At 41.4% G+C, this 21,590-nt stretch overlaps 1 protein-coding gene across 5 annotated transcripts in view; it reads left to right on the plus strand.

Annotated features, from left to right (window-relative positions):
* Positions 1–11,625: 11,625 nt before the first annotated feature.
* Positions 11,626–21,590, plus strand: part of SREK1 (splicing regulatory glutamic acid and lysine rich protein 1) — a 50,710-nt gene continuing 40,745 nt past the window's right edge. For all 5 annotated transcript variants that reach the window (XM_086362004.1, XM_086362003.1, XM_086362001.1 and 2 more), the window contains exon 1: positions 11,626–11,837. Coding sequence is in view for 2 of the 5 variants with exons in the window: in XM_086362001.1 (XP_086218127.1) it covers positions 11,677–11,837 (161 nt within the window). In the remaining 3 variants the exon portion in view is untranslated. The remainder of the gene's footprint in view (positions 11,838–21,590) is intronic.

Here is a 21,590-nt window from a genome sequence, read left to right on the forward strand (position 1 = left end):
GTGTATAATTCAAAACCAAATATGATATTTAAGGCAGTTCTTTTGAAAAGGATTGAAATATTAACATAATTATGGTTTTGAATTTACTGTACAAGAAAGTTATTTTCTATACACAACGATTTCTCTTAATTTCTCCAATATTCTTTGTCTGTAAGTTAATAAATATATCCATTTTGAAATTCAGTGTGATCATCTTGAGCATTTCCACAAGCACCCTTTGTGACACAAAAGGTGACCTTCGCTTTTATTATGGTCTAATTATAACCCCGAGGGAGCTCTGCCATATGTTATTGGGAAGTTGTTTTCCTCCAGACTTTCACTAGATCCCAGATCCTATCTGACCCGATTGTTTGTAGTAAAAGTTTTCCTGAGGTTGTTTCTAAACTTTAAAAAATGTAATTTATTTTATCCTAATTGTGCTTCATAAGATTCTACAACACAGCTAAATACTAAACGAGTATTTTTCTTTTTCTTTTTGGCTGTGTCCCATGGCTGCAGTGAAAGCACAAAGTCTTGACCACTGAACTGCCAGGAAGTTCCCTAAATGTGTATTTAAACTCATCTTAAACACTGAATTAAGAGATCTCAGTTCAGACACAAGTTTTATAAGCAAACTGGGGATCCATTCCACCTTTGACACAGTATTTAGCTTGTGTGCATGATAACCATAAATTTCACAGATACCTAAGTTGTCAATTTAATAAATTAATAGTGGAAAAGCATTTCGTTGGTAAAACATTTCCTGAGCTCTCCTTATTTTTGCTTGCTTTAGATGATTTTTCAAATTTGTAACAAATTTCTCCTTAGCAAAAACATTTTTAAAAAATTCACTGAAATGAGGATCACACTAATCAGACTCATTTTTTGTTTTTTTGCTAACAACAAACATAGCACTGTCATATAAAAAGATAAATTAATGCTGTTAAATTGTGTCTTTGAAAAAAGATTATCTCCTTGAGATTAGTTTATTGACCAAGACTGTCCTACAGGACTTACTGAAATTATACACATATTTATATCTGTGCTCTGCAGTATGGTAGCCACAAAGTGGCTGTTGAACATTAAAATATGGCTAGTGTGACTGGTCGGAGAAGGCAGTGGCACCCCACTCCAGTACTCTTGCCTGGAAAATCCCATGGACAGAGGGGCCTGGTAGGCTGCAGTCCATGGGGTCTCGAAGAGTCAGACATGACTGAGCGACTTCACTTTCACTTTTCACTTTCATGCATTGGAGAAGGAAATGGCAACTCACTCTGGTGTTCTTGTCTGGAGAATCCCAGGGACGGGGAGCCTGGTGGGCTGCTCTCTATGGGGTCGCACAGAGTCGGATACAACTGAAGCGACTTAGCAGCAGCAGCAGTGTGCCTGGTGAGCTGAATCTCTTATATGTATTTAATTTTAATTTATTTACATTTAAATAGCAGTGATGATATTGGATCGGTCTAGATCAATGAGAGTATTTGTGTTGAGGAACAGCATGGGCTTGTCTCAAATGCTGAGTGCAATTGGGCAAGTTCCCTGTATTCACTTCTCTGTTTTTTGAAACAAATGCTGAGGATTTAGCTTGTTTTCTTCTCCTATTTGGGTTTCCCCAATGGCTCAGCAGTAAAGAATCCGCCTGCAATGCTGGAGACACAGAAGGCTTGGGTTTGATCCCTGAGTAAGAAAGATCTCCTGGAGTAGGAAATGGCAACCCATTCTAGTATTCTTGCCTGGAAAAAATCTCATGGACATAGGAGCCTCATGGGCTACAGTCCATGAGGTCCCAAAGAGTTGGACACAGCTAAGTGACTAAGCACAAGCAAGCCTCTCCTATTTAAATTGTCCTGGGCTTCCCTGGTAGCTTAGATGGTAAACAATCTGCCTGCAATGTGGGAGAGCTGGGTTCAATCCCTGGGTAGGGAAGATCCCCTGGAGAAGGAAATGACAACCGCCTATAGTATTCTTGCCTGGAGAATCTCATGGACAGAGGAGCCTGGCAGGCTACAGTCCATGGGGTCACAAAGAGTCAGACACAACTGAAGGACTAACTCACTTTTTTCACTTTCATACTCAATTCATTCATTCAAAGAGCAAATATTTATTTAACATTAATTATGTGCTATGCACTCTGCTAGATGCTAAGGGGTGAAAAATGAGCAAGACAGGTCCCTGCCCACAAGGAACTTATAGTCTAATAGGGGAAGAAAGATTAGAAAATACATAAATAAATGTGATAGAGGTAGCACAGGGCCCAGTGTGGCCACAAAGGAAGGGATTGTTCAAAGTCCCCAGAGAAGATAGGAAAGGCTTCACAGAGGATGTTGTGAGCCATGAAAAATGAGCAGGCATTTCTAGGTGAACAAACGAGGGAAGGCATTTGTTATGTGTTGAACCATGTGCCTACTGAATTCGTAGGTTGAAATCCTCATCTCTAGTACCTCAAGGTGTGACCTTGTTTGCAAATAGGGTCACTGTTGATGTAATTAAAATGAAGTTACACTAGAGGACAAACCCCTAATCCAATATGACTGGTATTCTTTTTCTTTAACATATTTTTAAAATTCTTTAAAAAACAATTTTAAGTTTTTAAAAATATTTATTTTAATTAATTGATTGATTTGGCTGTGCTGAGTGTTAGCTGTGTGGGATCTTCAGGTGTGGCATGTGGGATCTAGTTCCCTGAACAGGGATGGAAACTGGGGCCCCTGCTTTGAGAGCATGGAGTCTTAGCCACTGGATCACCAGGGAAGTCCTGACTGGTATTCTTATAAAAAGTAAAAACTTGGACACACAGACACACACAAGGAGAATATCTTGAAGATTGTGGACTGCCAAAAGTCAGGGAACTACCAGAGTCTAGAGGTGATGCTTGAAACAGGTCCTCCCTAGTGCCTACAGAGGGAGCTTAGGCTGCCTGACTTGTTAATCTCAGACTTCGGGCTCCTAGAACTGTGAGACGATACATTACTATTGTTAAAGCCACTCAATCACAGTTTGTAATATTGTTGTCCCCCCTTATCCATGGGGGATACGGTCCATCTGCAGGAGATGCCTAAAACTGAGGACAATGCCGAACCCTATATGTACTGTGTTTTTTCCTATACATACACACCAATTGTAAAGTTTGATTTATAATTAAGCATCATAAGAGATTATCCCAATATCCAGCATCACTAATCTTGCACTTTGGGGCCATTATTAAAGAAAATAAATGTTACTTGAATACAAGCACTGCGTTTCCATAATAGCTGATCTGATAACCAACACTGCTACTAAGTGATTAATTGAGTGAGGTATGCTGGACAAAGAGATGATTCACATTCTGGGCGGGATGGAGCAGGATGGTGTGAGGCACCATCATGTTATTCCAAATGATGTGCAATTTAAAATTTATGAATTGTTTGTTCCTGGAATTTTCCATTAAATAATTTCAGAATGCAATTGACTGTGGATAACTGAAACCACAGATAATGGGGAAGCTACTGGTGCTTTGTTGTAGCAGGCCCATCAAACTCTTGTAGCATTCCTGATTGAGGAAGCAGTGTTGTGAAAGCAAAGCAGATAGGCCATGGAAGATATTTTTTAAAGTTCTGTTGTTTATTTACCTAACTCAGCATTTTAGAAGGGAAACAAGCAAGCAAGCATCAGCCTGAGTATGACTATTTCTAAGTGTTTTCCTACTCTTGGAAAAACAAAAGCTAAAAATGTAATAATGTCTGAGGCAAAACCGGGAGTATGTTTCTGCTAAAACATATCATGAATCAGAAAATGTTTACTGGCCCTCATAAGTCAGAAGAAAGTTTTTGTTTATTAAAAATTGTCTCCCTACATAAAGTAGTTATACCATTGCTAATGAGACCTCCTTCCCCCCAATTTCCTGTGTAGATCATATTAAAAAAATACAAGAAAGCAACGTTTTCTATTTCTGATGTACCAACTTTGGGAAGAGAGTTCATGAGCAGGAGCTGGGTGGCTGCAGTTAGAACTGTATTAATCTTGGCTGGATGGTGCCCTAAGATCCAATTTCACTCTTCCTATTATCACTGGGATGAGCGGGAGATTAGGATCTGAGAGCCCAGAGTCCAGAAGGCTCAAGTAACATTTTAACTCCTGGAAGCCACATTCCTTTTGAAGGAAGAATTGTCAGAACAGAGTCTTCTAGCCAGGATTCAGCAGTGAGAGAATGGGCGACTGAGTGTTTAGGACATCAGTCTCTTCCTTTCTGTCCAGGCAGCAGTAAGTGCCAAGCATTCATTGACTCACTGGAATGTGTCTGGAACAATGAACTGTGAATTGCATTAAGTCATGTATGTGGTGCAACTGTCATTCTGCAACAAGTGTGAATAACAGTAGGATACCTTGGAGGAAACAGACGTTGCCTAACAAGGCTGAAGCATAACATGCAAGGCAGGTGAGGGTTTGAAGGAATATGTACAAGTCAAGCGCCTTCCCAGGTGGCTCAGACAGTAAGGAATATGCCCACAGTGTGGGAGACCTGGGTTCAGTCCCTGGGTCGGGAAAGATACCCTGGAGAAGGGAATGGCTACCCACACCAGTATTCTTGCCTGGAGAATTCCATGGACAGAGGAGCCTGGGGGGCGGGGGGGACCTAAAGTCCATGGGTCGTCAAAAAGAGTCTGACATGCCTGAGCAACTAACTCATGCATATAAAAGTAAAGACATTGAAAAGTACAAAATTACAGCAGGTTTGATATAGGCATCAGTAAATAAAAAGGGATCACTTTCAGAATTTTGAGTTTGAACAGTTTTTCGGACATTCAAGGGGAGATGACCAGAAGGCAGTTACATATACAAATCTTTAGTTAGGGTAGGTGTGATAGTGTGATTTATAATGAGATGCATTTATTTGTTTTCTGGCACAGAGCTCCAAAACCATTGGAATTTCTTCAGTGATGAGAGACATAAAAGTATCTTTTTTTATGTTACTGTGGTGACTTTGAGGAAAGCATCTAGGTAACCTAAAGATGGGGGCTGGTTGCCAGGCAACTCAACCTTAAGATTAGAGGACTGGAACTGTCAGTGCCGGCCCCCAACCCCTTCACTCACCTCTGGGGAGGAGACAGGGGCTAGACCAGTAAATTCAATCAATCATGACTATGTAATGTAGCCTCCATAAACCCCCAAAGCCTCCATAAAAACCCAAAAGAATGATTAACATGTTGCATTCCTTGTACTAAATCCATTTCTAGCAATACTTTACTGACAGCAGAGTGAAGAGCTTTGGGCATTTCATAGTGGAAAATTCTACTTTGATTTTTATTGTTTTGTTAAGTTTTTAAGAAGGACAGCTAGGTCTAAATAGTCAACCAGGGTAAGACTATAACATGGCTGCTCTTAAAATTTGCAAATATTCCTATGAATCCCTGGGGGAATAAATTCTATAAGAATGTTTATTCCTTAAAAGTTTTAATAAATGTATCTTTGATGTTTCCTCCAAAACTTATTGAAATAGGTCAGGAAAAAAATTTTCTTTAATTTGGCTCATTAGAAGACCACATTCTATACTAAAGGCTAAGAAACTGTCTTGCATGTCAGATTTTATTAATATACAGTGGGAACTACAGTGAGCAGAATTCCCTGGGACATAGGATAGATAGCATGATTGAGAAATAAACATATTGTTTTAATTAAAAAAAACCCAAAAAACCTCTCTTTATGTTGGTCTTAACAGTCTTCTGTGTATATGTCAGTTCAGTTCAGTCGCTCAGTCATGTCTCACTCTTTGTGACCCCATGGACCGCAGCACGCCAGGCCTCCCTGTCCATCACCAACTCCCAGAGTCCACCCAAACCCATGTCCACTGAGTTGGTGATGCCATCCAACCATCTCATCCTCTGTTGTCCCCTTCTCCTCCTGCCTTCAATCTTTCCCAGCACCAGGGTCTTTTCCAATGAGTCAGCTCTTCGCATGAGGTGGCCAAAGTACTGGAGTTTCAGCTTTAGCATCAGTCCTTCCAATGAACACTCAGGACTGATCTCCTTTAGAATGGACTGGTTGGATCTCCTTGCAGTCCAAGGGACTCTCAAGAGTCTTCTCCAACACCACAGTTCAAAAGCATCAACTCTTCGGTGCTCAGCTTTCTTTATAGTCCAACTCTCACATCCATACATGACTATTGGAAAAAAACCATAGCCTTGATGTAGTTACTTTGAAATTCTTTTGTTATGACCTATTAGGCAACATAACGGCTTCCCCTGGTGACTCAGATGTGAAGAATCTGCCTCTCAGTGCAGGAGATGCGGGTTTGATCACTGTGGGAGGAACCGGCAACCCACTCCAGAATCCTGACCTGGGAAATCCCATGAACAGAGGAACCTGGTGGGCTGCAATCCATAGTTGTAAAAAAGTTGGACACAACTTGGCAACTAAACAACAACAATTAGGCACCTAGCTGAGTATCTGACCAAGAGAAATGTTAAATAAACAATGTGATTTATTCTCCCATGAAAGGGAAACTAGGTGGCTGAGAAACAGGGATTGGGAAAGACAAACTGTATCTTCCCTTTTTGAATACCCACTTAAGCAGCTGTTAACATATACCCTTTCGAGAGATTCACAGATGAATCAGAGGAAGTAATAGCGATACTGTGACCTTTGCCTCTTTAAACTGGTTCACCTAGTTGCTGCCTCAGTAGTCACTTACACGTCTACAGTTAGGCACGCTGTATTCCTGATTTTGTCATCCCTGCAGAATTTGACCCTTTTTAATCATTCTTTCCTCCCTTCTCTTCATTTTTCCTCATTAAAACTTTTTCTTCCTTTAACTTTTGTGACTGTCCTCCCTTCTAATTTTCCTCCTGGCTTGGTTTTGTTTTTGGCTGTTTGTTGTATTTGTCCTTTTAATGTTACTCAATGCATTTCCCTTGCCTGGCTAACTGTATCTACTTTCAAGTTTAAATCACATACTTGGTAGCTCAGATGGTAAAGAGTCTGCCTGCAATGTGGGAGACCCAGGTTTGATCCCTGGGTCAGGAAGATCCTCTGTAGAAGGAAATGGCAACCCATTCCAGTATTCTTGCTTGGAAAATCCCATGGATGGAGAAGCCTGGCAGGCTACAGTCCATGGGGTCACAAAGAGTCAGACACGACTGGGTGACTTCACTTTTCACTTTTTCACTTTATCTTTGTTCTAGACATTTTCCTTAAATTTCATTTCAGGAACTTGTCCATGATGGATTTCAATATTTTTTTTCCTTCTTCTCTACAAATCTGCTCTTCCTTTTTATTTCTGGTCCTGAACTAGGGCACTGTTACATAGTCCCTCAGGCCAGAAACAAATTCCTCCCTCTGCTTTACCATCAGTGGTAGATTACTAAGTCTACTAAATAATGTTTTATAACCTTCTAAACCAGTGGTGCTCAAAAGGGCTTCTTGGATCACTGGCAGCCCCATCACCTGGGAACTTGTTGAAATTAAAATTTTCAGTACCCATCCTCCCACCGCATCCGCAGATGTACTGGATCAGAATATCTGGGGATGGAGCCATCAGTCTGTGTGTGTGTGTGTGTTTTTTTTTTATAGTTATTTATGTTTATTTATCTGGCTGCACAGGGTCTTAGTTGTGGCATGTGGGATCTAGTTCCCCAACCAGGGATCAAACTCAGGGCCCCCAGCATTGAGAGCTTGGAGTCTTAGCCACTGGACCACTGGGGCGAGTCCCCACCAGTCTGTTTTAACGTGCCCTTCAGATGATTTTGATGCACGTGAAAGTCTCAGGACCAGTGTTCTAAACAGGTGGTAGTTAATACTGGGATCCATGGTTGGCCTTAAGGAAGATCAAAAAGCACTTGTAATTGTATCTAAAACCAAGTGTATGTACATATATATTTTTCTGAATCAATGGCTTTCATTTCGTTTATTTTTAAAAGCGTTCAATGACCCCCCAATTTAGAACTGTCCCTTGCTTTCATTACTACCACCACTTATCCTTTGAACCCGTCCCTTTTATCTTTAGTTTCCACCTTTTTCAACATGTCTCTATTTCTCAGGGATGGCAATCACTCTAGGAATCTGACATATTCACGCTTTTGTTCAAACATCTTCAGTGGCTCCCAACAACTAGTGATGAATGAAGTGCCCTCTCAGCATGACAAACAGTATCTTTCAGGAAGGCGTATTCTTTCCTGTGTGTCTCTAGTTATTCTTCAGCCCTTGGACTGCAATACTAAACTCTGAATATTGTGGAGCTCACCTGGCTCTCGTATCTTCCTATTTTGCATGTTCTTCACCTCAGTTTAGAGTCTGTCACTGCTCCTCCCTCCCTCCTTGCCTGGCTAATTCCTACTTGTTCAAGATTAAGTGCAAACAGCATCTCTTCTGGGAAGCCTTCAGTTGGCACTAAGTTTAAGCAGCCTTAGTGTATGCTCCCAATTCTCCTTGTGCTTATCCCTCTGGTAGTAATTCTCAAACATTTTGGTGTTAGGACCCCTTTATACTCTTAAAAATTATTGAAGACCCTAAAAGATTTATGGGGTATCTGTACATATTTATCACATTAGAAATTAAATCTGTAAAATTTAATATTTAAAAACCCATTTAAAAATAATTATAAACCCATTATGTACTTACATAAATGATAAATTTTTTAGCCTGCTCCCAAATGGCTGTGGTGGAGAAGGCAATGGCACCCCACTCCAGTACTCTTGCCTGGAAAATCCCATGGACAGAGAAGCCTGGTAGGCTGCAGTCCATGGGGTCACTAAGAGTCGGACATGACTGAGCGACTTCACTTTCACTTTTCACTTTCATGCATTGGAGAAGGAAATGGCAACCCACTCCAGTGTTCTTGCCTGGAGAATCCCAGGGACAGGGGAGCCTGGTGGGCTGCCATCTGTGGCGTCGCACAGAGTCGGACACGACTGAAGCGACTTAGCAGCAGCAGTAGCAGCAAATGGCTGTGGAGCTAAATTATGCATTTTTATGGTAAAGTGATATTTTCCAAAAAGAATTTTGAGAAGAGTGGCATTGCTTTACATTTTTCAAAGCTCTTTGATGTCTGGCTTAATAGAAGACAGCTGGATTTCCCTATCTGTGCATTCAATCTGTGTGATATGTTTTGGTTGAAACATATGAAGAAAATCTGGTCTCACCCAGATAAGTCGTTGGAAAAGGGAAAACTATTTTCATTATCTTTCTAGATGATATGAGATATCTCGTTTGATAACTATCCCAAACTGGACATGTGATTGTTTCCTAGAGTGCAATTACAACATGGATAGAATCTGAAACCATATCAATTAACTTGTTGCATTTTGCTACAGTAAAATCCATGGGTCTATCTTCCACTTTGATAACTCTTTTTAATTTTGTAATAGCATGTGTTGGTTCTGTTGAAAACTGCTTCATTGAGCTATAGAGATTTTCAAATGGGCAATTATAATCACTATATAATGTGAAAAAACACATTTGTTAATATCACTGGTGTTTTTAGCAGAAAAGTTTAAATACTGGAAAGCTGTCAAGCTCTAGATGGTGGATACAAATTTTTAAAAATTTGCATTTTTGAGTGAAAACTCCAACAATCACACAAGAGCATGTTCTGGAGATGCATGATCCTACTTGGGCATGCAGCAGAAGTACTTCCCAATTCTTCACATATTACAAAGAGGTGGGGGACTTCCCTGTTGGTCCAGTGGCTAAGACGCAGGGCTTCCAATGAAGCGGTTAGGTGAGTTTGATTCCTGGTTGAGGAACTAAGATCCTACCTACATGCTGTGCAGTGAGGCCAAAAAAAAAAAAAAAAAACTAAATTAAAAAAAAAAGGTTTTATAAAAAAAAAATAGGCGTATGCTAGGGTGAAGATTTAGTAAAATTAATACTTTTTACTACTTTTCCAAAGACAATTATGTATTTATTTTTGGCTGCGCAGAGTCTTCATTACTGCGCGTAGGCTTTCTCGAGCTGTGGCCAACGGGCTATTCTGCAGTTTGGGAGCACACGTTTCACACTGTGGCAGCTTTTCTTGTTGCAGAGCGTGCGCTCTTGGGTGCACAGGCTCAGCAGTTTTGGCGTTAATGCTTTGTTGCCCCACAGCATGTGGAATCTTCCCCCGACCAGGGACCCATGTCCCCTGCATTGGTAGGCGGATTATTAACCACTGGACCACCAGGGAACTCTGTCAAGGGCATTCTTAAACTAGCTTATTAAAAAAAAACCCATATATTGTGTATGCTCTGAGTGCAAGGAGGAGAATACAAAATACCACTACAGTGTTAGTCGCTCAGTCGTGTCCGACTCTTCCTGACCCTATGGACTAGAACCCGCCAGACTCCTCTGCCCATGGGGATTTCCAGGCAAGAATATTGGAGTGGGTTGCCATTTCCTCCTCCAGAGGATATTCCCGATCCAGAGATTGAACCCGGGTCTCCTACACAGCAGGCATATTCTTTAACGTCTGAGCCACAGGAAAGTCCTTGAATTCCACTACAGTAAGTCCCCCAGTTAAGAAAAAGTTCCGTTCTAAGAGCATTTAAGTCCGATTTGTTTATAAGTCCAGCAAAGTTATCCTAGGTACCCAAATCATGCAATTGACTATATAGTACTGTACTGTGAGAGGTTTATAATACTTTATGCACAAATAATACATAAAAAACTAATAAACACACACAAGAAGAGTACCTTGTAAAGTGTAGTAGTACTGCCAGTATACCTGGCATACCGGGACACTTGGCATCTTTCAAAGTTTGTAACTCAAAAGCTCATACGTAGAGGGACTCACTGTAGTTGTGCAGTTTGACACCACTGCCTTGATTTCTGCTAAGGTGCTGGCTTTACACCATCAGTGCAATTCTCAACAAAGTGAAGAAAATCAAGTCTTCATATTGTAAAAATGCTTTTGACCGTACAGATTCATTGAAAAGGCCCCCAGGACCTTCCAGGTTTTGCGGATGGCATTTTGGGAACAGCTGCCCTATTTTCACATACTACTGTTACTTGTGTCTCGTTAGGTTGCAAAGTCTGTGTGGATCTTCTGTAACTGTCCTTAATGTGTTCGTGTCTGTCTGGTACTTAACACTCAAATATTAATACCTGCGGAATGAGCTAAAAAATGTTACAAACGACAACCGCATAGCCTTCATCATACTGCTTTAATTCCATCTAAATTTACATGTTTCGTAAAATTTTCTGAGTTTTTTTATGAATGGGACGCCGGTCAATTTGTTTTTTTATATAGGTGGGGAGGAGGAGCTGCGTGAATATAATACTGACACGTTATAGTTCAACCAAGTATTTAACTGCGATGCTCGAGAGTCATCCCTTCTTAACAGCTTTGCAGCAGCAGGCCTCTTGACTTCCCAGTCTTAGCTACTATAAAGACTGGAAAGAGGTGGTTCTCTTGTGTCTACAGGAGCACAAGAATTTGATGGAGTCGTAACCAGGGAAACCCTCAATCAAAATCTTGGCGGGGAGAAGTGCAACAGGACCAACAGCCTTACACACCCGGGAGACCCAGGCTGCAGCCTCGCGAGATCCGCTGGGTTGCCAGGGCGACGCTTCCGGCTGGCGCGCGCAGCCCGGAGAGCAGGGGAGTTGTGAAATGGGCGGCTAGACCTGCCCGTTGCCGTGAATTCGCCAGCGGGAGCGCGCTCGCGGCCGCGCGATCTCCGCTTTCCCGGCTCCGTCGCTGACGCGTTGTAGACGTTGGGGAGGGAGGCAGCGGCAGCGCGGATCAGGATGAACAGCGCCGGCAGCTTCGGCTTGGGCTTAGGCTTCGGCCTCACCCCTACGGCGGTGATTCAGGTGACAAATCTGTCCTCTGCGGTGACGAGCGAGCAGATGCGGACGCTTTTTTCCTTCCTAGGAGAAATCGAGGAGCTACGGCTCTACCCGCCCGAGTAAGTGCTCGAGCTCGACTGGGGGAGGGGCGCGGGCCCGAGCGAGACCTCGGGAACCCAGGCGTGGGGGAGAGCGCGGACGGGGGCGCGCTGCCCCGTCACGTGACCACCGGGTTTCCCTTGGTGCCCATGTTTGATTGGGGCACCGCGGCCCCAGCCCCCGGCTTCTGTTTTCCTGGTTAGTCGACTTTCGGAGGTTAATCTTTGCACAGAATCCTTACAAAGGACTTAGAGGGGTTGCCTTTTCGTGCCTCCCGGCCAGTGGTCGTCGCCGAGTCCTCGAATTAAGTGCCGGGCTTCCCCCGTTTTTTTCCCTAACTTAAGATGGCCGCAGGTGGGCCCGGAATAGTCCTCATGGCAAGCGCCTGATGGGTTTTTTGCAATGGAAAATCGCGGAGACTGCGCCTGAGAAACTATCCGATTCTTAGGGCCTCAGTGTCGGGCCGTTGTTGCCTACGGCTGATGACAAATAGAATTAGGGTTATAGTTGTTCCTGGGCCTGTGTTCACAAATTTAGCATCTCCAGAGGTTAATCTAACCGAGCCCATCCATGTTGTTAAAGATTCATGTCTGTTCACCCTTTTGGCATCGGATTAAAATTTCCTCCTAGAAGGTCACACTGCCCTGAACCTTTCAGAAAAAACAGTAATCTGTGCAGGATTATTCCTGCTGTATACTTCTAGAAATCCAGATTTGGGATGGCATTCTCTGTTATCAGACACTTCCCAGGTAGTGTACTTTGAAGTAAGATTTCCCTTGTACGGTAGTATCAGCTCACAAAATTTGTAAGAGGTTTCAGGGTTGTTTATTTTCTTACGGGCATAAACTTTTAAAAACTAGTGTCCAGAATATGAAAATTTCTCAGTGTTTTGTTCATTTCATCAAAATCGTTTGAAGAAAGGGATAGTAGTTGCCTAAGATTTCTGTTATTAAAAAAATTGTGTTTGATTTTTGGGGGTATTTCATAGTGATGAATGTAGATCTATTTTCCTTTAGTTTTCTCTCTCTCTATACCGCATTGCTACTGCATAGATAGTGATAAAAGTTGGTGTTGGATTTTTAAATTTTACTTAAGTTTTTCTTCTCATTTTTGTTTCAAAGTATTTCATGCATACAGAAATGCTGAGAGAATAACTCCCATGTTCCCTTCATCTGTATTTATAGTTAGCCACAGATTTCTGTCTCCCTCTCCCCACCTCTACATACACATCCCTTGACAATTCACTCCTCAACAATTAAATGTGAATCTCTTATGTATATGTCCTACTTTACCACAGTGCTGTTAATGTATCCAAGAAATACTTGACAATATATAACATCTAAATTTTTTCAGTTAGTGTGACGCCTTTTCTCCATTTTCTTTTTCTGATTTAGAAATAATCAGAGATCACTCTGTACGTTTGATTATTTTCTTTAAATCTAGGACTAAAGAAATCTTTAATCTAGGATTACTCCCCCTCTGCCCCCTCACACCGGTTTTTTTCCCCAGTCATCTTTTTAAAAGTTTTTCATGACATTGATATTTTGTCTTGTAGTTTGTGTTGTAAAATGATTCATCTTGGCTATATAAATTGTTTCCACATGAATAGATTCAGTAATAACAGTTTTGCCAAAAATAGTTCATAAGTGGGTGCACATACATCTGTATTGACTCCTCATCACATATATAGCTTTGGTTAGCTTATATAACTTCTGAAAGTGCTTTAAGCTTTCTCTTCATTTAGACACTCAGAACATTTCTGAATAATTGAGAACTGTTTGGAGGGTTGCTGTATTCTGAACGAATTGGCATCAAATAGTAAAATATTTTGTACATAAACCTTTGTAAACTAACCTTGCTTTCAAGGTTGTGATAATGTGTCTTATGGGCAGAAGAAATACATCACAGAATATTCTTCATTGAGAACATAACACCACTCACATGGTTGAAAAATGCATTTGGGTGGCAATATGCTGCCAGTTATCTGACATTTAGTAAAATGGGCTATTTTTTGAAATCAGATGTTAGTTGCTTGGAGTTTAAAAGTGTAAGAGAATAAAAAAGCTGGTTACTTAAACAGTGCATTGAAACAGAATTACTGTGTCACCAGCTGTAATGCATTTTGCAGAATTGTAGCATAAATGTAATACACCTAGGCCAGGCAAAATCTTTGACCAGTTATTCTATATTTGCAGTTCCCCTATTCCTGTTTTTCACAAGTATTAACATGCTTTTCTAGTGGTGTGTTTTCTGTTTGCTCTGTAGTTAAGTTGTCATAAGCTGGTCCTTACATTCTGTTTGCAAATTTGGGCTGAAATGTATAAATATGCAATAGTAGTAGGTATTTTGAAGACAGAATTCTTTTTTCAGTGTTGTGGAAATGGTATTTTATGATTAATCTTTGAAAGCTGAGTAGAAATTGATTTGTTTTAAATTTGGAACTATATTTCTTTAATAGAATGTGCGAATAGTTTCTCATTTACATTTTAAGGATGCAATTGCTAATATGAAAATTCAGGTTTTAAATTAAATTTTCTTTTTTTGGCATGAGGCCGTAATTCAATTTCTGTTGAAACATTTAAGAATTGGAGTAGACATTCATTGTAAATATTAAAAATTGTTATTTGTGCTGCTAGATGACAAATATCCAGACTTTTTATTTTAGTACAATTTAGTACTGTTTAGTACAAATGAATCTCATACATCTTGAAAACCTATTTACAATGGTAAGAAATTTTTGTCTTTTTTTCAGTAAGCTGTTTATAGAGGTATAATGTGTAGAAAAGTGCATGGGTAAGGGTATACAGCTTGATGAATGTTCACAAAGTGAACAGATCCAGCACGTGGATAGGATTCTCTGCGCCCTAGAAGTTCTCCTGTGCCCCCTCAGTGCACAATACCTATAGGGTAACCTAGTCTCATTTCTGCCATCAACCCCGTGTTGATTTTTTTTTTTTTGGCTTGTGGGTTTTCTTCACTTCATTGGTCTTCAAAAGCATTGATAAGGTAAAAGCTGTCAAATAGCTAAAAGTATAACCTGTATCGGAGAAGGCAATGGCACCCCACTCCAGTACTCTTGCTTGGAAAATCCCATGGACGGAGGAGCCTGGTAGGCTGCAATCCATGGGGTCGCTAAGAGTCGGACACGACTGAGTGACTTCCCTTTCACTTTTCACTTTCACACATTGGAGAAGGAAATGGCAACGCACTCCAGTGTTCTTGCCTGGAGAATCCCAGGGACGGGGAAGCCTGGTGGGCTGCCGTCTATGGGGTCACACAGAGTCGGACACAACTGAAGTGACTTAGCATAGCATAGCATAGCATAACCTGTATAGTCACATTATGAAAAATTCAGACAATGGAACACTGCCAGTGACCCTAGGGCCCTGTCAAAGCCTTTCTCCATTTCCAAGTGTTTCCCTTCAGTCGTTTTTATATACATTTATCTTAATATGAATGAGTTGAGTGAAAGTCGCTCAGTCTTGTCCAACTCTTTGTGACCCCATGAACTATACAGTCCCAGTCCATGGAATTCTCCAGGCCAGAATACTGGAGTGGGTAACCGTTCTCTTTGCCAGGGGATCTTCACAATCCAGGGATCAAACCCAGGTTTCCTGCATTGCAGGTGGATTCTTTACCAGCTGAGCCACCAGGGAAACCCAAGAAGACTGGAGTGGGTAGCCTATCCCTTCTCCAGCAGATCTTCCTGACCCAGGAATTGAACTGGGGTCTCTTGAATTGCAGGCGGATTCTTTACCAACTGAGCTATTGGGGAATCCCTTATCTTAATCTACTGTAGTCAAAAGAATATATACACTGTTCCTGTCAACTTTTTTTACTCAGTAAGCATTTTTCATATTGCTGTGTTTTATTTATTGTAATAATATTTAAAGTCTCAAGTGTGTATGTGTGTGTTTGAAATTCTGTCATTGGGTTTTAGCTAGAAGTATTTGAAAATGTGTATTTTTGATTGTCCACTGTGATTGGAGGGCCTCTGGCATTTAGTGGGTGTCAGTAAATCACAAGGAAGTCTTATAGAAAGGACAATTGAGCCATCCATAGTATCACTGGAGACCTGTTGAGAAATTGTTAAGCTAAGCTAAGTCACTTCAGTCGTGTCCGACTCTGTGCGGCCCCGTAGACGGCAGCCCACCAGGCTCCCTCGTCCCTGGGATTCTCCAGGCCAGAACACTGGAGTGGGTTGCCATTTCCTTCTCCAGTGCATGGAAGTGAAAAGTGAAAGTGAAGTCGCTCAGTCGTGTCTGGCTCTTAGCGACCCCCTAGACTGCAGCCTACCAGGCTCCTCCATCCATGGGATTTTCCAGGCAAGAGTAGTGGAGTGGGGTGCCATTGCCTTCTCCGAGAAATTGTTATGTATCAGTTAATATTTTCATACATAGAACTACATACTTTGTCCATGCTTTGCATTATATCTTTTTTGATAGATTCTCAGAGGATGTCTAGAAATATAATAAAGTGTTGGAAAATCATAGTGTTACCACATTGAGTATTTTTTTAAAGATTGTACAGTGTTGTCACCATGTTTAGTGGAAAGTTAGATAACCAGTTATGTATGTGCATGCTTAGTTGTGTCTGAATCTTTGCCATCCTGTGGACTGTTTCCCCACCTCTGTCCGTGAAATTTTCCAGGCAAGAATACTGGAATGTGTTGCCATTTCCTATTCCAGGGGCTATTCTTGACTCAGGGATTGAACCTGAGTCTCCTACGGCTCCTGCATTGGCAAGCAGATTTTTTTTTACCGCTGCGCCACCTGGGAAGCCCAGATAACCAGTTAGGATCCAAGAAATTTAACTGATGCTCAAAAAGTTGGTTCTGTGATTTGTGCATTAAACTCTCAGTGAAAAATTCTAATTTTTTTTTTGAAAAGTAATTGTAGAAGGTTTTTATTTAAAAAAATGATTTAACAAATGAGGTCAATATAAAATCTGCTATATTTGAGTGTTACTTTCTTTAGAGAAACATGTTTAGACCAATAACATATTTAACCCCTTTTAAAAATTAAAACTATAGGTCAGGATTGCATTTGAAATGATAATCATATTTAATTTTTAAAAAAGTAAACCTTATTTAACAGCATAGATATACTAGAGAGAAAAATCTAAACATAAGATTTGGAAATCTGCTGCTGCTACTGCTGCTAAGTTGCTTCAGTCGTGTCTGACTCTCTGCGACCCCATAGACAGCAGCCCACCAGGCTCCGCTGTCCCTGGGATTCTCCAGATAAGAACACTGGAGTGGGGTGCCATTTCCTTCTCCAATGCATGAAAGTGAAGTCGCTCAGTCGTGTCTGACTCTTTGCGTGACCCCATGGACTGCAGCCCACCAGGCTCGTCCGTCCATGGGATTTTTCCAGGCAAGAGTACTGGAGTGGGGTGCCATTGCCTTCTCCGTTTGGAAATATATTCATTTATAAATATAAATACAAAGTTGTTTGCTGAGATATTTGTATTTAGGCCTGCCACTGTATCGTTTTTGGCTTCCCAGGTGGCTCAGTGGGTAAAGAATCTGCCTGCAATGCAGGTGACACAGAAGACTCAGGTTCGTTCTCTGGGGTTGGGAAGATCCGTGGAGGAGTGCATGGCAACCCACTCCAGTATTCTTGCTTGGAGAATCCCATGGACAGAGGAGGCTGGTGAGCTATGGTCCATAGGGTCACAGAGTCAGACATGACCCAGATGATTGAGCATGTACACACACTGGATCTTTTTAGCTTATAATATTCAAAATAAAGGAATGTTACTACTTCTGAAAAGCTTCTATGTTTACATTTTTATAAAGTAGATACTGTGTTGATTTTACTCTCCATTTAAGGAAGGTAATTGGAGATGGTGAAGAAAACTGTTTTTAGCACTAGGATCCATTCTTTTACGGTAATGCTGTTCAGAACAGACTGGCATCTTTTTACCAGGTTTTGGGCTTCTGAAATCTCCATAGCATATGGTTTATTAACCAGTCCCACATTTCTTACTCCTGTGGGTGTTTTAAATTTGAAATGATGTGTTTCAAGCGGGGTATTTGGAATTGTTTGCAGTTTACAACAGTGATGATTCAGATTTCCATTCTTTTACAGAAGGATCTGTCAATTTAGGAAATAGTTTCATTGGTAGCTTGTTAGTTTCTTCAAGTGCTAAAAGAGTTTATACTTGTTGCAATTGCTAGGGCCTTCATAGCTCCTTGTAATCATAGATTTGTTTTGGGGGGCGGGGTGGGGGGTGGGGGTGGGGGGTGGGGGGTGGCGCGCTGCCAAGGACAGAAGGTGTTACTAATCTAGCTCAGGAAGAGACATTGTTAAAAAGATGATTTCCCTAAGTAGTACAATATAGACTAGGCCTCCTGGAAACTGGGACTGGGAGCCAGGAAGATATCAGCACCCAAGGCCACCATCTGCTTATTCCTGTCAGGATTTATTGTCAGCTTGGTTGTTTCTCTGTATCTGCTCAGTTTCTCTGCAGACCTGTACTCACTCATCTGGCATCTGGCCCAAACCCTCACTCTACATGACTTTTCAGCCCAAGAGAGAGAATGTGATTGTTCAAGTTCATTTGGTCAGGCCTCCCGAATTATAGGTTTTGGGTTAGCTGGTGAAATGGGCCCTTGTGCCGTGTCACTAATCAGTTGTGTCTTAAAGCTTGCTAGGTCTGTTCGGGGTTTCACATAAGGGAACTGCTGAAAATATATAGGATGTCTTGGTAGCACATGTAAGAGGGTACTTAGTTACTTTGATTTTTTAAAATGACTTTCCAGAAGACTTTGAAACTTGAGCCTTGAAGAAAAGTGGAAGGGGAGTAAGAGCATATCATAGCCAAGTGAGACAGCAGGCTCAAAGGCGGCTCTGTTGGCGCAGAATGCGTCCTGGGGACGGCAAGTGTTTTTATGCCTGGATTTTTAAAATGATGAGGCAAGAAAAGAAGGATGGCTCTGAGGAAATTGAAGCATGACATGAAGAAATTTAGGGTTTAGAAAGATTATTTTAATAGCTTTTGTGGAAGATTGTTAAATAAAGAGTTGCGATTGGAGGCAGTGTGATTGGTTAGTAATCCCAGTGAGAAATGGTAAGGATTTGAATGAAGGCATTGATAATGAGAATATTGAAAGAATTTGTTGTTTTGTCCCTCAGATGTGTCTGACTCTTTGCAACCCCATGGGCTGCAGCACGACAGGCTTCCCTGTCCTTGACTGTCTCCCAGAGTTTGCTCAGATTCATGTCTGTTGAGTCTGTGATTCCACCCAACCATCTCATCCTCTGTCGCCCCCCTTTGCCTCCTGCCCTTTATCTTTCCCAGTGTCAGGGTCTTTTCCAGTGAGTCGGCTCTTCACATCGGGTGGCCAAAGGATTGGAACTTCAGCATCAGTCCTTCCAAAGAATATTCAGAGTTAATTTCTTTTAGGATTAACTGGTTTGATCTCCTTGCTGTCCAGAGGACTCTCAAGTGTCTTCTCCAGCACCACAGTTCGAAAGCATCAATTCTTCGGCGCTCAGCCTTCCTTGTGTTCCAACTCTCACATCCGTACACAACTGCTGGAAAAAAACCATAGTTTTGACTAGACGAATGTTTGTCGGCAAAGTGATGTCTCTACTTTTTGATATGCTGTCTAGGTTTGTCATAGCTTTTTTTCCAGGAAGCAAGTGTCTTAATTTCATGGCTGCAGTCACTGTCCACAGTGATTTTGGAGTCCAAGAAAATAGTCTGTCACTGTTTCCATTGTGTCCCCATGTATCTGCCAGAAAGTGATGGGGCTGGAAGCCATGATCGTAGTTTTTGGAGTGTTGAGTTTTAAGAATTAATGTGACAAATATTTGGGAGGCCATTTTCATAGGATATGAAGACCAATTGGATGAAAAAGAAGGACGAAGGATCAAGGATGGAAACCCATAAATCTCAGTAGTTTAATAAAAACAAGATCATTTCTTATACTAAATTGATGGGGTTGGTGATGAAGCTGATGTATCAGCCACCCATCTCTTTGATGTTGCTGGTCACTGTGGCAGAGGGACAGAACGGAGCAGTGACCCTTAAAGCTCCTGAATAGGAATACATTTCAGTTCTGCTCATATTTAATTGACCAAATTGCACAGCCATACCTAACTTCAAGGAAAAAAAGAAATAGAATTTTATTATGTAGCCAGAAGGAAATTTGGAAATATTTGGTGAACAGTACTAATGATGGTCACATTAGTAACTCCCAGATTTCTGACTTAGGTGATGTGGTAGTATCCTTAACTGAGATATGAATTAGGACAAAGTGCTGGATTGGTATAGAGGAAGGTGATGAATTTAAGAATAAGTTCAGTGGTGGGCCCTGTGACCATCACCATGCAGTATTCCAGCAGGCACTTAGATATAGGAGTTTAGAGCTCTTAGAAAGGCCTGAATTAGTGATCTTGTAATACCCAGGTGAGTGAAGTCTGGACGCAAGATGTATTTGTTGTTGCGGTTTAGTCGCTAAGTCACGTCTGACTCTTCTGTGACCTCATGGACTGTAGCCCAGCATGTTCCTCTGCCCATGGGATTTCACAGGCAAAAATACTGGAGTAGGTTGTCATTTCCTTCTCCAGGTATCTTCCCAACCCAGGGATGCAACCCACATCTCCTGCTTTGGCAGGCAGGGTTTTTTCACTGCACCGCCAGGGAAGCCCACAGATTGTTTATCATCTCATGACAAATACATACAGTGCTTCACTTATGTGTTGAGTAGGGGGAGGTTGAAAGGATTGGCTTGAAGCTTGAATTGGATGGCTTTAGGCAGGAAAGACGGAGAAGGCAATGGCACCCCACTCCAGTACTCTTGCCTGGCAAATCCCATGGATGGAGGAGCCTGGTAGGCTGCACTCCATGGGGTCGCTAAGAGTCGGAGACGACTGAGCGACTTCACTTTCACTTTTCACTTTCGTGCATTGGAGAAGGAAATGGCAACCCACTCCAGTGTTCTTGCCTGGAGAATCCCAGGGACGGGGGAGCCTGGTAGGCTGCAGTCCATGGGGTCGCACAGTCGGACATGACTGAGCGACTTCACTTTCACGCATTGGAGAGGGAAATGGCAACTCACTCCAGTGTTCTTGCCTGGAGAATCCCAGGGACAGGGGAGTCTGGTGGGCTGCCGTCTCTGGGGTTGCACAGAGTCAGACACGACTGAAGCGACTTAAGCATTAGCAGCAGCAGCAGGCAGGAAAGAACTTAATTCAGTTGAGTGAAAAAGAGGTAGAGTTTTATTTTTATTTTAGCTTCTTTAATTAGCCTGATTAAGTTATGTTAATAATAATATATCAACATATAGTTTCAAGTTCTAAATGCAGATATATTTTATCTTAGTGTTTGGTTAATATCATAACTACATTTAGCCATTATCAAAGTGGATTTTTTGCTATGTTTAAGTTTTTAATTTTAAGAAGCAATGGATAGTTATGAAATTACAAATAGATAGTACATTAAAGTGGCTTTAAAGTTCTTGATTAACTGAATGATTAAGGTTACATGAGATTTGGAATTGGATAATTAGACTTTAAATCTCATCTTTGCCTTTTACTAGGTCTAGATTGTGGTCACCTTCCTTGACCTGTTTTGTCAACTAAAGTAAATTACGATTATTGCCTAAGTCATATTTGGTATTTTTCAAATGATCTTTTTTAGTGTGACAGATTGAATGTTTTCAAGGATTGTACATTTATATATACGTGTATATATAGGTTGTGCCTTTTTTCACTTGCTGAAGACAATTACAGATTTTAGTTGAACACAGGTATGGGTAGGTT

The sequence above is a fragment of the Bos grunniens genome, chromosome 20 (genome assembly GCF_055505025.1).
Source record: "Bos grunniens cultivar Pamir isolate PY7600 chromosome 20, Bosgru_T2T1.0, whole genome shotgun sequence".
NCBI lineage: Eukaryota > Metazoa > Chordata > Mammalia > Artiodactyla > Bovidae > Bos > Bos grunniens.